The following is a 17,351-nucleotide window of genomic DNA, read 5'->3' on the forward strand; positions in this document are numbered from 1 at the left end:
ATGCCAGGTAATGTCAGCATCGATGCAAATATATAGATCATTATCTCAACATTGCCTTTTTCTTTAAAGATAAAACTGCAAATGAGAGATAGCAAGCAACATAAAGTTTTTCATTTAGAAGGTCAGGTGCCTTAATCTTACATTTGACTGCCATATATTACAAATTGTTTTTATTATGCCAGCTTATAATAAATATACTTGAAATTGAGAAGGCTTGTGTTACACAGAAATTACATAAACAGAGAATCTGCTATTTTAATAAATATTTGAAACAAGGAGCTCAATGAAGTTGTGATATTTTAAAATTGTATATTTAACCCCTAACTGAAAACCATAACAGTTACATCCAGCTATGACTGCTTTCATCTACTGTCAGTATGCATAGAGAATTTTTACATAGATAATCATTATGTATGATTTGTGTTCTTCTTTCCTCACAGTTTCCCTCATCCTTTTCATATCTACATAGTCTTATTACTAAAAGGTCTCTAATTTAAGTAGCAGTGAGTAAATATACTTTGGAATTTTTTTTCTGACATTAAAAGGTAATTTATCTGTTGATTTTTTTCAGTAATTATATTTTATCAGTACATATACCTGTGATATTTTGCAAACATCTATAGAATATATGATGTAACATATTCTTAATAAAGAAATAATTATGTAAGAATCACTAGGGGAGATACGAAGATGGGTAATATAATTCACCTGCAATCTATATGTTAATACAAGAAATATATTTGAAAAGTATGTTTGTGCCATTCGTTCTGTTTAGCTTACCTGCTCCTCCATTTACTTTTTGGAGTTCTTTGCCAGAAATTTTCCCTTCCAGATGACATACTTCCTGAGGTCAGGATCAATATCTTACTCTCCCTTATATTGCTAGTAGTTAGCACATTACATGGGAAATAAATAGTAAGCCCTTCTTAAATGTAGGCTAATAAATGAGTCACTCCAAAATGCAAGTAAGTCTCTGAGTTCTGCCTCTAGTATATTTTTCTACCTTTCTTTAATTTGTCATGTTATGATTATTTGAGTACATGAATTTTTTAATATTTAGTTCATGTCAGCCAGTTAATAGAGTAATGAAGGAGACAGACCCTAAACAGAAAATTCTGAGGCTGTATGGTAAATGCCAAGATGGGAGAATAGACAGGCTTGTTACGAGAACATTGGGAAGGCTCCTAACCCAACCTGGGAATCTGAAGCTGAGTCTTGATGCTTGCAAAGGAGTTAGCTAGGCAAATAAGGTGTAGAAGCTATAAGTAAGGGAAGTTACTTAAATACATGAGGTATAAAACAGTTCAGTCTTTTTGGATACACTATCCAACTATTACCATTGTGTAACTTCCTGAGCAGCTTGATGGAAAGAGTTTGAATCAGGAAGGTGACACATTCATATTAATATTTTTATACTCTGTACATTACTCTGACAGCAGTGTGAAAGGTATATTTCAATGTATCATCAGTAAGACAGAGTTCTGTTGGTAGACTATTCCTGTAATCCGGTATAGAAGATACAGGGGGCTGTACTTAATGCCTTGCTCACAAACTGACCTAATGGGTCAGAGAGATTTCTCTGCCATATGTGTTCTTATTTATTGTTTTCCCCCCTTTTTATAAAAACGTTAAACAGTTTTAATTTGTATCCTGCCTTTTATAATATTATATCATATATACTTTTTTTGATGCCATCTTTTCTAATTTTTTAAATTGTTCCATATTTCATCAAGTGATTGTAGTTTATTTAACAATTCCTTTATGTTAGGCATGTTTCAATATTTAGAATTGTTTCTTTAAGAGACATTTCTAGAAATGAAATTATTAAATTAAAGGGCATGATCATGTTCTTAGAATTTGTCATCATACCACTTTCTGAAAAGATAAAAGTTTATGCCTTTACTGACAATATGTGGGTATATTTTTATAACATCCTTGCCAGATTATTATTTTTAAATATCTTATTGGTAATTGAACAGGCAATGGCTTCTCATTTTAATGGACATTTCTTTTTAATGTTGAACATTTTTCTCTGAATTATTAAATTAGTTTCCTTTTATTATTACTTTTTTGGAGTTTTTGTGTTTTCTTTATTAAATTGAGCTATTTATATAGCAAAAATATTAACTTATCATGTTTATATATTTTCTACATCATTTACCTTTTAATTTTTTATCTAGATGCTTTTAATTTTTGTATAATTTAACTAATTTTTCTTATTTGTTGCTCCCCATTTAGTCAGTCCTTCTCCTTCCATGTAGTTGATAATCATTTTCATTGTCTTCTAGTTTTTCTATGGTTTGATTTTTTTCTTTATAATATATGGGGTGACATGAGGACCTAGATTTTTTTTCGTTTGCAAAATTACTAACCGATTGTACCAACATCATTCTTCCTTTTCCTGTAATCTACTTTTAAGATGAAGCTGCTCATACTTTTATTTGTCCTCATATTGAATCACTTAAAATATTTTCAGACATTTTGAACCATTAAAATTTTTTTAATGTTAGAAATATCAGTCTTTCCCATAACTAGATTTTAAGTGTTTTGAGGGTAGCAATCATGTCTGCATCACATTTTATTTCTTTCACAAGAATTATAATTTGTTATTTAATGACTGTTAAAATTTATAATAAAACTTTTATTAACCCCTATTAGTGTGATTCATAGTGGGGTATCCTAGTTTAATTCTTTTTTTCCAGGATAAAAACTGCAATTTTGCAGTGAAACTGCTCAGAGCAAGGAAACCCCTAGGATATGGGGACCTGCTGGACCTCTTTCAGGTGTGTGAAAGTGCATCATTTGATCTCACAGTTATAAAATTTTGAAATAAAATATATTTATCAAACACACAGTGTTATTCTGTTAAAGGAGTTGTGCTTCTTAAGGGATTTAGGTAGAAATTAAACTTTTTCTTTTCTCCCCACCCCCCCACCCACCCGCCAAGTTTTGATTAAAAAGAGTTGACTTTTTCCTCTTCTTTCCATGGAATGATTTTTTTAAAAATGGTTAAGGCAAGATGTCTTTATATTGCTGCACAGCCTTTTCCTCAATGTGGTTTCTAAACTCTAAACCCGTAGGAAGCTTTTTATGTAAAGCCACCCTTAAATGCATGTAATTAAAATTATTGTTTATAAAGAGAAAGCAGCAATTGCTCAATTAGAAAAGTAGAATTAATTTCTGCTTCTTAGGACCATTATGACATTTAACAGAAGAGAAAAATAATTAGAAACTTCTAAAAAACGATCTTTATATTCATTGTGATCTAGATATGGTAGATATGTTTCCGTTTTTCACATTATGCTTCAAAAAATAGAATAGGGCTTCCCTGGTGGCGCAGTGGTTGAGAGTCCGCCTGCCGATCCCGGTCCAGGAAGATCCCACATGCCGCGGAGCGGCAGAGCCCATGAGCCATGGCCGCTGAGCCTACGCGTCCAGAGCCTGTGCTCCGCAATGGGAGAGGCCACAACAGTGAGAGGCTCGCGTACCGTAAAAAAAAAAAAAAAAAAGAATAGATCAATAGGTTTTATTTTTTAGTTGTTCTTGATCATCTATTCTGGATAACAGAAATTTCCTTTGACCATTATATTCTCATATAAACTGGGAGAAAAAAAAAGTAGGAAGGGTACCTTTGACTTACATTAAAATAGAGTTAAAAATTACTTTTATTATTAGCTTAGCTTGATAGATCTGGATAACTGTGACTGACATGTATACAATATTTCAGTGCAACTCACCTTATTTTATTCATTCTAAGATACACAGTTTTTTCACATGTTAATATTCCCCAAATTGGTATGCATTTTACAATTAATGGTGTCTTAGAATCATTGTGGGCCAGGTAGTGTTGTAGTTGTCTTTTTCAGTGCATGTGTGAACTTGTTCATACTATCACATCAGTGGAGTTAATGTGTATTGTTGGTATCACGTAAGTTTCATTGGTATTTGAAATGTCACCCTAGTTTTTGTGCAAAAACCTCCTGTTAACATCTTATGGTAAGGTCAAAAAAAGCACCACCATCAAAGTGTGCAGAATGGGTGTCATTAGCTTAGAAGAATATCTCAGAGACAGTAGTGAAGTACTCTCAAGCAATGAGGCATCCCAAACAAACAATCCAATTAAAAATTGGACAGGGCTTCCCTGGTGGTGCAGTGGTTGAGAATTCGCCTGCCGATGCAGGGGACACGGGTTCGTGCCCCAGTCCGGGAAGATCCCACATGCCGCAGAGCGGCTGGGCCCGTGAGCCATGGCCGCTGAGCCTGCGCGTCTGGAACCTGTGCTCCGCAATGGGAGAGGCCACAACAGTGAGAGGCCCACGTACCACAAAAAAAAAAAAAAAAAAAAAAAAAATGGGACAGACTATCTAAATAGACATTTTTTCCAAAGAAGATGCACAGATGGCCAACAGGTACATGAAAAGATGCTCAACATCATTAATCATCAGGGATATGCAAATCAAAACCACAATGAGGATATCATCTTACACCTGTTAGAGTGGCTATTATCAAAAAGATAAGAAATAACAATGGCCTTGGCCTAGAGTATGAAATTGTGAGGAAAAAGTATAAGTGATTAGAATGCATCGTATCATAGTTTAATTGGCAAAGGTAATTGGCACTGATTTTCTTTCTGGCAATATGGGTGTGTCTTAAAATCATTGTCATCAGAACCTGTATGAAAGTACATTGTTTTTTCTTCATTCATCTGAAGACTTCAGGCAATTGGTTTCTCTTAGACACTTTTGACTCTTTTAATTTCTATTTGCATCAAATGCTGTTTACCTTAAAGAGTAGCAGCATAATGTTGTGGGAAGAATAGTGAACCAGGGATTAGAAGACATTTTCAGTTTCTGGTTTTACCACCTGCTTATTGTGTTACTTGGTCCAGATCATACCCTATAAACTCTATATGAGTATTGTGATACTCAAATGAGAAACATATGTTAATATAATAAAAATTATAAGTGCCACTTGTTAGTATTGGAAACTTATATTTGCCTGAACAAGATTTAATAATTTGGAATGTTCTGCAGAGTTAAGGATGGCCTCATACTTCATTGATTCTGGCAGAATTGAATATAGCAGGATATTTACTGCTTCAGAATAGTATTTTTTGAGCTTTATTGTCATCTTTTAATCACTCATGTAAATGTTTTGTGACATTGCTATGGAAATTTTATGTCTCTGGTTTTGATTCAAAACCTTTATGCACAAGAAGACAAGGAAATAAGGCAAGGGAGCTTTTTTGAAAACACTGTTCTTTGCCAGTCATATTTGCCTTCTCTTAGCTGTGCTAAATCAGTGATTTATACTGGCATACTGAGGGACTTTGCAGAGCATGCTGTAGTAAATAGTAGTCTTTATTTGCCATACCATAAAGGGAGCTTTGGGAGAAGAAAGAAGGGGATTTAAGTGATAAAATTAATGTTAACACTAGTTTTACACTTTTAAAGGTGATTCTGGATGACTTTCTCACAATTTCTTTTGAAAAACATGTTAAAACTCAGATTTCTGTGTCTTTATTACAATTCTTAACTTCAAAAAATAATTGATGGATGGTAGTACATTTCAAAACAAATACCAAACACATAAGTTTAAAGTTCTCTTGACTTGGAATTTTATGTTATTTATTCAAATTCCCTGAGGATGACAAACCTGTCTTGTTCATCTTTGTGTAACCATTCAGTAAGTGTGTATTGATTTAATTTCATTTTGTAAATTTAATTATGTATAATTCAGTTTGTGCATTTTCTAATCTTTTACATTTTTGTTGCCGTTTTAAAACTTCTGAAAGTATTGGCTTGGTAGAAGGAGTTATTTTAAGATTTGGAATTACAGCATGTGCATCCAATTAGTTTAAATCAGTATTTCAGTAATAAGAGGAGTAATGTTATTGTTTTTAATGAGTTTACTTATTGAAGAAGAAATTAGAGCCAATGAATTCAAGGCATATAATAAAATTCTAGGGAGTTTCCAAATATTCATTCAGAAATGTGGTGGGGTTGATGTATATACTATTTTTAATTACTTTTCTGCTCTAGAATATGAATTCTTATTCCTGTTTTCCCTTCTGCACTATTGAAGAAATAGACTTTCTGTGATGCAGGATAGAACTTCTGAGAAATTGCCATTAAAGAGTTTGTAGAAGAAGATGGAGGAGAACCAAAGGAGTGTCAGGAGAAAGGCATGGGAGAGCTGAACTTAAGGGGGAGTAGTTTAGATACAAAGTCTGTAGTATTTATGTGAAGTATTTTAACTCTTACTGCTTGATTTTTATTTTGGTATTTATTTTACATTGTGATTTTTTATTAAAATTGTCATTACTGGTTGTAATTATATAAAAATATTCTTATTTATGAATTATATTTAAAATTTTATTTTATATGTGTTCCAAATAAAGCATTGAAAGAGAACAGCTCAGAGGTTGTTCAGCCTTTTCTAATGGGTTGTGGAACCAAGGAACCGAAGATCACTCAGCTATGTTTAGCTGCCATTCAGAGGCTCATGTCCCATGAAGTTGTGTCTGAGGTAATATGAAGATTTTATCTGAACTGTGCACTTACAAATCATGAGTTTTCATAAGGAGAGAATAAAACATACCTGATATTTTGATGTACAACAGTGCTTGAAGGACATTGGCTTAATTTTAAAAGGTTACCAAATTGTCTCATTATTAAATGCTCAGAATAAAGAACCAAGTACATTTTGTCAAGTCATTTGTAATCTAAGAATTCATAGTTCACTAATATAGATGAAATCTTAAGAACCAAGCAAGTTTTCAATATCACTGACAGAGAATATTATTCATAAATTATTTTTTAAAAGGTAGGAGAGAAAATCATGACTGTTTGCTAGGTTATCTGAAGTGATAATTTGTTGTTCGTTAAGTGTGTTGTTTGTATCTGACCTTATGACGGTAAAATAAGGAAAAACATTTCATCACTATGAATCTGCATCGCTTTTCTTATTTAGGGACCCAAATACCTGTATTTTGTTTGTTGACAATAATTAAAATAATTGTTTTACAGACTGCAGCTGGAAATATAATTAACATGCTTTGGCAGCTAATGGAAAATAGTCTTGAAGAACTTAAGCTGCTTCAAACAGTTCTTGTTCTTTTAACAACCAATACAGTAGTTCATGACGAGGCACTCTCAAAGGTAGGAAGCCTGTTTGTCAAAGTTCTTAAGTGCTTTGAGACAGTATTTGTTTTGTTTTTTTAACATCTTTATTGGAATATAATTGCTTTATAACAAAGTGAATCAGTTATATCAGTTCCCATTTCTCTTGCCTCCTGTGTCTGCCTCCCTCCCACCCTCCCTATCCCACCCCTCTAGGCGGTCACAAACCACCTAGCTGATCTCCCTGTGCTACGCGGCTGCTTCCTACTAGCTATCCACTTTACGCTTGGTAGTGTATATATGTCCATGCCACTCTCTCACCTCGTCACAGCCTCCCCCTCCCCATATCCTCAAGTCCATGCTCTAGTAGGTCTGTGTCTTTATTCCCATCTTACCCCTAAGTTATATATATATATATATATATATATATATATATATATATATGGAATCTAAGGGGAAAAAAAAGGTCATGACAGTATTTGAATAAGCTGACTGAAAGAAAAGGCTGGTGCTGTTTGAACAGCATCTTTCCTGTAGCTGTTGTGATAATGCACATTGCATGTTAAAAGCCATCGGTGCTTTATTTTTCACAGGTTAGAAGTGAAATCAGGTTAGGGTGATTAAGCAGAGCCCCTTGGATATAGCTGACAGGCTTAGTTATGAATAGGATGTGGAAAAAGAAAAGTAGCAGAAGAAAAGGAATAGAGAAAGAGGAAAAGAAAAAGAAATGTGTTTTGAGGTATCAGTGTTCTCCACAATTACCTTGGGTATTCCTGATAGCTCTCCCTTTCCCCCTTTTAAACATAATTTCACATATATATGTTATGTAAGCCAGATAGTTTAAATCTGTCCCTTAAGTATCTGGAAGAATGTCCTTTTGGCATTGATACATTGATACTAGGTAAGGCTGCATGTATAATAGCTATTTCTCATTCCTTTCTTATTCCCACCCTCTTTAGGAACATAAAGCAACTGTTCTATTATTTGTTTCACCCTTTAAAAAGTCTTTTAAAATTAAGAAATATTTCTAAAGAACAGAAAGTACAGCGAGTAATATAAAAAACAGTCAATGGTTTACTTTTTAGGGAAATTGTTGTAGTTTCAGTAATAGTTGTATTATAATTTGTATGCCTTTAAGAATGGTTGACTTGTAAAGTAGCAAAGTATACCATCACAGTATACTGTATAGAGATTATATCGCTTTTCTAGTTATTCATTTGATGTTCTTAGGATATAATGAGACTTTACTTAATTGCAAATAGCTTATTCTTTTACCCCATACCTGTTTTATAAAATATTTAATGTATTTTTATATATATGTTTGTTGTATGTAGTTCCTTTTGGTTTCTAGCCATCAAATTATTGTTCTGATACATATATTTAAAATTTTATAAAAGGTTATCATTGACCTACCCAAGCAATAATAACTGATTATAGTTTTATAAATATAGAATTTATTTTGGTATTTTGATTAATTTAGAAATGTAATATTTGGGGATGAAAAATGAAGTATAAAGAAATAATATAAAATTGGGTAATAGGAAAGCTTCTTTATAACATGTACTTCTCCTTTATGTTGAAATTTTAAAAGTGTTAGTGGTATCACAGGCTTGTTTTGTTTTAAATGTTTAATATAATTAATATGATAAGACATAGCATTTAAAAATACCATTATTATGTTTTCCTCCAAGAATGGCTTCTTTTAAAACTGTAAAACTTCTAGAAGAACACGTAGGAGAAAATTTTTGTGACCTTGGGGTAGGTAGAGACTTCTTAGGTAGGGCACAAATCCATGAACCATAAAAGAAGCCACAGAATGGGGGGAAATATTCACAAATATCTGACAAAGGACTTTTATCTAGAATTTATTGAAAACACTTTACAACTCATTCATAAGACAACCCAATAAAAAATGGACAAATGATTTCCACAGACACTTCACAAAATAATCTATTCAACTGACTAATGAATACATGGAAAGTGCCTCAGAATCGTTAGTTATCAGGGAAAAGCAAATTAAAACCACAAGGAGATATTATTACACACCCATTAGAATAGTTAATATTTAAAAAGACTGACCATATCAAGTGTTGTTGAGAATATGGAATAATTTTGAATTCACACATACTGCTGGCAGGAATATAAAATTGTAAAGCAACTTTGGAAAACTAACAGTTTCTTCAGAATTTTAACTTATACTTACTATGTGATCTGTCCATTTCACTCCTAGGTGTTTACTTACCCAGGTAAATGAAAATACATATCCTCATTGAGATTTGTATGTGAATGTTCACAGCAGCTTTATGTACAGTAGCCAAAAACTGAAACAACCCAAATGTCTATCAGGAGATGAATGGATAAGTAGAATGTGGTATACTCATACCATGGAATAAAAAAGTACAAATTACTGATACAAAGAAAAATGTGGATGAATTTCACAAATATTACAAGTGAAAGAAACCAGACAGAAAAGAGCACATACTGAATGATTCTATTTGTATAGAAAATACCAGCTCATCTATAGTGATAAAAACAGATTGGTGGTTACCTGGGGCCAAGGGTAGAGGAAAAAATGGACTACAAGAGCACAAGGAAACTAATAGGATGGTGGAAATGTCTTATACTTGATTGTGGCAGTGGTTCCATAGGTGAATATAACTGTCAGAACTCATAAAATTATATACTTTAAATAGCTTCCTTTTATTTATTTATTTATTTATTTTTTGCGGTATGCGGGCCTCTCACCGCTGTGGCCTCTCCCGCTGCGGAGCACAGGCTCCGGACGCGCAGGCCCAGCGGCCATGGCTCACGGGCTTAGTTGCTCCGCGGCATGTGGGATCTTCCCGGACCAGGGCACGAACCCGCGTCCCCTGCATTGGCAGGCGGACTCCCAACCACTGCGCCACCAGGGAAGCCCAAAATTATATACTTTAAAGGGATACAGTTTATTATATATAAATGATACCTTAATAAAGTTGATTTTAAAAGAAAAAATGATTCCTTTTTTAAAAAGTATTTTATTCATTTATATGCTTAGCAAGTTTATATAGTATTTCTCCAGGTGATTAGTGATACAACAAAGTTTGAGTACTTGCTATTTGCAAAAAAAAAGTCATTCTGGGAAAATAAAATCACAACACATTATTATATACATGTTAAAAGAACCAGATTGTGAAAGGAGTATTTCACATTACCTTGGTTAATCTTATGTGTCTATGTATTTACTGAGAGTTTGAATTATTTCAAAATCCTGAGCTTTTTGTAGTTTTATTATATAAAAGAGTGACACTTTTAGTGTAGGTGATTGAAGCAGCAAAACAAATTATTTAATTTGGGGTTACATCAGATAAAATAAAGATAATAAACATGTTCCTCAATCTTATTTCACACTAAATGGAAATTGTTTTTTTAGGCAATTGTTCTTTGTTTTCGACTACACTTCACAAAAGATAATATTACAAATAATACAGCTGCTGCTACAGTGCGACAAGTTGTTACTGTTGTTTTTGAGAGGATGGTTGCTGAAGATGAACGACACAGAGGTAAAGTGAAAAAAGTTGTTTCCTTTTGATAGTGGGTAGTTCTAACATCCATGCTTTTCTCTTTTATTGATTGTCAGCCATTCCCCTATGAACTTAGGCTACCTAAAAATTAGAATACTTTAAAAAGTATGTTTATTTTAACTTCATTATTGTTGATAATGGCAATTCAGAAGATAAATCCCCCATAATTTTATCACCCTAAGAAGTGGACCCTATTTTCCATGTTTATTTCTAATATATTCATAATTTCATATTGAAGATGATAATTTCACATTTCACACCAGATGTTGCAGTATAAGTATTTTTAGCCAAACATTACATTATATGAATTTTTCATGTTATTTTTTTATTTTTGTAATTGAAATTTTAATGGTTGCATTATATTTTGTGCCTATTCTATAATTTAATGAACTACTTGTGTTCAATAGTTTAGTATTGTTTTGAGTGTCTTCTACATATATATTTCCATATGGATTATTTCTTTAGGGTAAATTCCCAAGAGTGAGCTGCCCTCATGTGAATCTTTGTCTCTGCCTATTAACATGTATTAATTAAGAATATTTATATAATGTAAAGTTTAATATTTTCATATTTTTATCAAATACTTGTAATTTTTAGCATCTTTTTCTTTGTGATTTACATTTCCTAAAAACTTAGAAACATGTCCTATCACAGAGCTTACAGATATTATGTTTCTGTTATAATTTTTATAATTTGTAACTTAACGTTTTTTTCATTTGTTACCCTTATTGGATTAAAAGTAATTTTTTTTCCATGATCAGTTGAAAAGATCATAAGGTGCTATCAAGAGCAACCTCTCTGTTTTATGGAGTCAAGAAACAAAAGATTAAACTTTTTTTCCCCTTTAGATAGTTTTTTCTCTCCCCTTAAATTCTTGATATTAGCAATCTTTCATATCATTTGTTTTTTTGCTAATACTGGTAAAAAACGGCAATAGTGAGTAATGATAATGCTGCCTTCTCTAACAATTGCTTCACTTTTCCTGAAATTAACCACTGGTCACATTTTTCACGTTCAGTTTCAGACATTTAGTCTGTTGGTTTATTAGAATATTTCCACTGACTTTGGTCTCACTTTTCCTAGGGAAAATGCAGGTGGAATTCTAGCAGTTTGGAATATTAAGGAATTAAACTTAAGGGATAAAACAGGGCAGTTCTCCAGTTTGAATGTCTTAATCTCAATATAAGTTCTGGATTGGTAGTTTTGGCTGTGTGTCTCTAAAGACTAATATCTCATTTAATACTTTCTAATAAGGTAGAAAATACTTAGAACCTCTTTCTTTTCAAGTAGTCATTGAGTCAACATTTATTCAAAACAGGCTGTAATAACTTACAGGGAATGATATCTTCTTAGTATTCAAAGAAATTGGGAAGCCGCATTCTAGTTGACTCTTAGCTAGTCAATACCTGTGACTGACATAGTACTTGTGGCAGATCAAGCAGTTAATTCTTTTGAAGATGGAGAGATGATAGAGAAATTAACCATGTGATAAATATTTATATGTTTGATATTTAATGGTACATTCAAAGATCACGTGGATTTTAAATCCACGAAATAAAGAGACTGGAGAAAGGGGTACTGAGAAAATCAAATGTATGTGTAAAGATACTAAGTTTATTAAAATGAATGTAATATAGTGAAGAGTGATTTTTGTGGCATTTTGTATAAAAATTGGATTCCCAATTTTTCTTTCCATTTTGGAGGCATGGTTCTGAAGTTATTATTAAAGTTTATAATTCTATAAATAAGTATTTATTTTAAGCATACCTTTTAGACAGTATATATGTTTTATTAAAGGTCATTATGAACTCCTAAAACCTCTCTAATTTTGATTGCAGATGTTGTAGAACAACCAGTACCAGTCCAAGGAAATAGTAACAGAAGATCTGTCAGTACCCTCAAACCTTGTGCTAAAGATGCATATATGCTTTTCCAGGTATTTCAATTGATAAGAATAATTTTTATTATACAATATAGTTTTGTATGAATTTTTGATTCTGGAATTTTGTATCTGATTCAGTTTTTTAAGTGTCATTTAAAAAAAATTGTCCAATTTTAAAGCGTCAAAAGAGGTACAGGTTTCCCCCACTATCTGACAGTAGCACATTTCTGTGAAACCTTTCATAAGCCAAAATGGCCTAAAGAGAAAAAGCAATTACCTTAGTACACAATTACATAACAAATGCACAAAATAGATTGAGATAAAGCACAGATGCTCACAGACACAGTTCAAAGTTATGGCACCTTGATGCCGAGATGCTGACTGGAGTTCCTGGGGAAAGAACTTGGTGGTACCACTCTTGCTGCCTGTGGTGTGTGCTGCCTTTACTATGGGCTTGCTGCAAAGCAAGTGCTGACACGATTTTCACTTTTGCCTTTTTTTTTTTTTTCTGTAAAAGTGAAAATCCTCTTCAGATTTCTTCTGGTTAGAGAAAACAGGTGCTAACATAGGTCTTCTGTAAAAGCTAAGTGATAAAGCGAACTTTTGAAAAGCCCTTGATACCTGTATTTTAAAAATGTTTTAAAACATTAAAGAGCATCTATAGCTAATTAACACGATAAAATGTTATGTTTCACTTTAAGGAAATAAAATGAATTAAGCGCTGAATTAGATATATTAGGGATGACTAGTCATATAAAATACTTCCTTTAATAGGAAAATTAAAGTACTAAACATCTGTTCTACCTAATGTAATTTGATATGCAAATACCTGAGTTTTACATTACTTGTCGTGAATAAAATAAGATTAACCTGCACTGAAAATTTTACTAATTTTGATTAAAGGGTTAAGTGGTTTTTCATTAAAACCATGTTAGAATAACCATTTATCTGTGCACTCTGTATATTTAGTTTACTTATATAATCAACTATACAATTAATCAAAATTTGAATTACCAGTACTTAGTTTCTAAGGAGTAAAACCTATTATTTAAGAAGAGATACTTTAAAAAAATTTTTATGAACTATAAAATGAAAGGACATTTCATTCCAGCATGTGAAATATTTTATTTATTTTTTATTCATTGTTTGATTTATTTTCCCAGGACCTTTGTCAGTTGGTTAATGCTGATGCCCCTTACTGGCTAGTAGGCATGACAGAAATGACCCGAACATTTGGCCTCGAATTACTTGAGTCAGTCTTGAATGATTTTCCACAAGTCTTTTTACAAGTAAGCCATTTGTAGTATCTTGCAACAAAATTAATCTTTAATTTTTTCACAGATATTTTTTAAGAGAGTAACATGTATTTTTCCCCCACATTAAAAGATGAAAAAATTATAACCTCAGACTTTGACATATAATAATTTGCACCTGATATCTTAATTTTTGTTGTGCCCAAGCAGTTTGAAATGTTAACATTAGAAGGAGTTCCTAGACTGTCTAGTCAAGCATTTCCCAATCTAAGGGTGTACAGAGGAATGTGGTACATGAGCTATTTTTATAATATTTAAAAGCCTTAAAAAATTGTTACTAATTTTTTACTTATTTTTATGCAGCTTTGTGCTTTAACATAATTTAAATGGAAAAAAGTCATCAATGCTTAATAAATTTAATGCGCTATACAGAATATTTCAAAACAGAAGGTTAATAGGGGAAAAAGTAAGAATTCAAACTTTTCATTTTACTTGTTAGAAGGTAAAGTCAAAAAGTGATTTAGTGATTTACGTGGGGTTCTTTAGTTATTAGCAGATCTTGAACAAAAACTTAGAACTTTTAACTACTACTCTAGCTCCTTTACCTACCATGCTGCCCCTCCCTAGGTCATCTATTTTATCCTTGCTCTTACCTACAAAATGTGTGAATCAAGTGCAAAAAAAGTAGAAGGTCCTTTACCCAAGAGTTGGGACTGAAACTTTTACTACATCGTTCACAATTTTTGGTCCATGTTAGACAACTGTTCAGTGCTTTCAATGATAATGAACAATATTAACTGATGATTCCCTTTCTTGTATTAGTATAGGATAAGTTTAGATACAACTCGACTAATCATCTTGTATAAACTGATAGTTGTAACAGCTACCACTTTGGACTGCCTACTCCATGCTGTGACTTTGCTAAATTCCTTATATATCATACTCTCTTTAAGCTGCATGAATGCCTGAGAAGTACCAATTATTCCTACTTTACACAGGAGGAAGCTAAGACTTTAAGAGGGTTAAATAATTTGTCTAAGGTTTCATAGTTTGTAAGTGCCCTCACCCTTTAGCCACACTGTCATTCTTGTTGTTCCTAAATGACCCAGGTGGACTCCTGCTCCTAGGCCTTTGTACTTCCTGCTTCCTGAACCTGGAATGCTTTTCTCCCATATGGCTTGTTCTCTTACTCTTTTGAGGTCTTTACTCAATGGTCAACCTACCAGATAAACCTTCCCCACCACTGTGTAAAATGGCAGCTTTTTTTCATGGCAGCACCCTTGTCTTTCTTACTCCTTGTTATTTTTCTTTATATCACTTATTTCCTCCTGACATATGTATTTGTACATTAGTTGATCTTCTCACTTCCCCTATAGGAAAGTAAGCTCTATGAGGCAGGGACTTTGTTCACTGTTGTATAGGTGCCTGTAGTGGTGCCTGGCATATTACAGGTGTTCAGTAAATATTTAAATGAATGAGTGAATGAATTTGTAAATGAATTTGAATTTGACAAGATCGGGCGCATTCAGGGTGGTTATGGGCATAGACAGTGAATTTGAAATGTCTATAGTTTGGATTATGTTTTTTAATTTTGTAGGAAAAGATTTGAAAAAATGTTTCCAGTTTATTGTGCCCATAATAAATCTATTCTACTTTATTCTTCCTGCTATAATGCAGAGGAGAAAAAAGAATTGTTCTGTGTAAGATCCTAAAATTTACACCTACAAAGTTTTCTTCAAGAGATAAATATTTGCTTTCATTCACTCATTATTCACTAATCCAATCAGAATTTTCCAATCCCTTACAATATGCTAGTCCATGTGTTCAGTGCCAAGGATACGATACAGAATTTAAATAAGACATAAAATTCCTGCTCTTACGGCACTTACCAATCTAATTGGAAGGAAAACATTAACTGAATAATAAGCTGTGATGAGTGCTGTGAGGCAAAAGTATAAAAAGTGCTATGGAAATGAGTAACATAGGTACCAAACCTGGTGGAGAGTTGGTGATGAATGAAGGCTATGAAGCTTTCACCTGAAAGATAAAGAGTAGTTAGTTGGGGGAAATAGGTAGTATAGGAAAAGAATATTCCAGAGCAGTGGCTCTAAGAAAGGATCTGTCTTCTCTTTTAGAAAATAAGCTTTATAAGGGCAGGGACAAAATCAAACTTAACCTTGAATTCCTTTACCTAGCACAGTGCTTGGTATATATTAAACAGTCAGCAAGTAAATGCTGAATAAATCATTGAAATGTGAGGAAAAAAGCAGTCTTTTACCTTCTTCAAAATAAAATCAGTGAGTTATAGGACTGATTATACTTTATTAATCAAAGATGACTTTTGGCTTTCTGGCTTGAGCAGTGTGTTGCTTGCTACTAAGGTGGAATACTCTATGGGCAGAACTTTTGCTAGAAAGGATAGTTTATTCAGTTTTGAGATATCTGAGTGTACACAAAATGGTACTTTAATTTATGCATCTCGAGCTCAGAAGTAACGTTTGGGGCTAAAGTTATAAATTTAAATTTCACTGGCATATAGTTGCTAATTGAAGATATGGGAGTGAATGAGATCACCTATGGCGATAACATGGAAGTGAGGGCCTGATATTCTAGAGCTCTGAGGAACCTCATTGTTAAATGGTTGGGTATGAGAGGATGAGCATACAAAAGAGACTAAGAACATGGGGGCCAGAAATGTAGGAATGCATCTGGGAGACTGCGGCATAATAAAAGACAAAAGCAGAGAAAGCTTCAAGATGAACCAAGTAATCAGTTACGTCAGGTACTTCAAAGAAATTTGGTAAGATAAGACTGAAAGGGGAGTGTTTGCTTTGTCCACAGAGATCATGAGTATAATGAAAACAGTTTCAGTGGAGATGGAGTGGTTGATGGGGGTTGTGGAGGAAACCCAGTTGCAGTTAGTTGAATAGTGAGGGGGAAAAGTGAACGGATAAAACTTTTCAGAGTTGTCTATAATATTTATGAATTAACCAATACCTAAGGTTATTTAATAAAGTATGAAAACGGACTTAACTATGCTTTTCATTTTGTCAGTGAAACTACTGTAGATTTGAGAGTAGAATTTCAAATCACTTAACTCTTAAGATCCCATTTTTTGGGGGGAAGAATTAAAAGTACATTAAAATGGATATAAAAGCAATTATACTCCAATAAAAATGTTAAAAAATGGATATAAAAGACTAGAAGGATATATATTTGGAGTCAACAATGATGACTCACTTATCTCTGGGAGGTGAGATGAAGCAAAGCTTTTATTTTTATCTTTTTACTTATCTTTTCTTTCTTTTTTTTCCTCTAGTGAAGCTGATTTTTTTCCTTGAATGAACCTGACTTTTAAAAAAAAATACATTTTACAAATTTTATGACTGACTTTAAAAAAAAATACATTTTACAAATTTTATGATTCTGAACAAATAAACTGCTCTATGTCTTATTTTTCCTTTTTTTGGTAAGATTAAAGGATTAGATTGGTAGATTTTTATTGTTTCTTTGAGGCTTCAATGAAATTGAG

General features: G+C 32.8%; 1 protein-coding gene across 7 annotated transcripts in view; it reads left to right on the forward strand.

The window, feature by feature from the left end:
* Positions 1–17,351, forward strand: part of MON2 (MON2 homolog, regulator of endosome-to-Golgi trafficking) — a 124,005-nt gene that overhangs the window by 17,595 nt on the left and 89,059 nt on the right. For 4 of the 7 annotated variants that reach the window (XR_010835833.1, XM_059082199.2, XM_059082200.2 and 1 more), the window contains 5 exons: positions 6,401–6,528; positions 7,029–7,160; positions 10,534–10,663; positions 12,523–12,620; positions 13,730–13,855. Coding sequence is in view for 6 of the 7 variants with exons in the window: in XM_059082199.2 (XP_058938182.1) it covers positions 6,401–6,528; positions 7,029–7,160; positions 10,534–10,663; positions 12,523–12,620; positions 13,730–13,855 (614 nt within the window). In the remaining variant the exon portion in view is untranslated. Of the gene's footprint in view, positions 1–2,702; positions 2,784–6,400; positions 6,529–7,028; positions 7,161–10,533; positions 10,664–12,522; positions 12,621–13,729; positions 13,856–17,351 lie in introns of all 7 variants that reach the window. The other 3 variants (XM_067009681.1, XM_067009682.1, XM_067009679.1) reach the window with 2 other exon arrangements.

The sequence above is a fragment of the Kogia breviceps genome, chromosome 12 (assembly GCF_026419965.1).
Source record: "Kogia breviceps isolate mKogBre1 chromosome 12, mKogBre1 haplotype 1, whole genome shotgun sequence".
Classification (NCBI taxonomy): Eukaryota; Metazoa; Chordata; class Mammalia; order Artiodactyla; family Physeteridae; genus Kogia; species Kogia breviceps.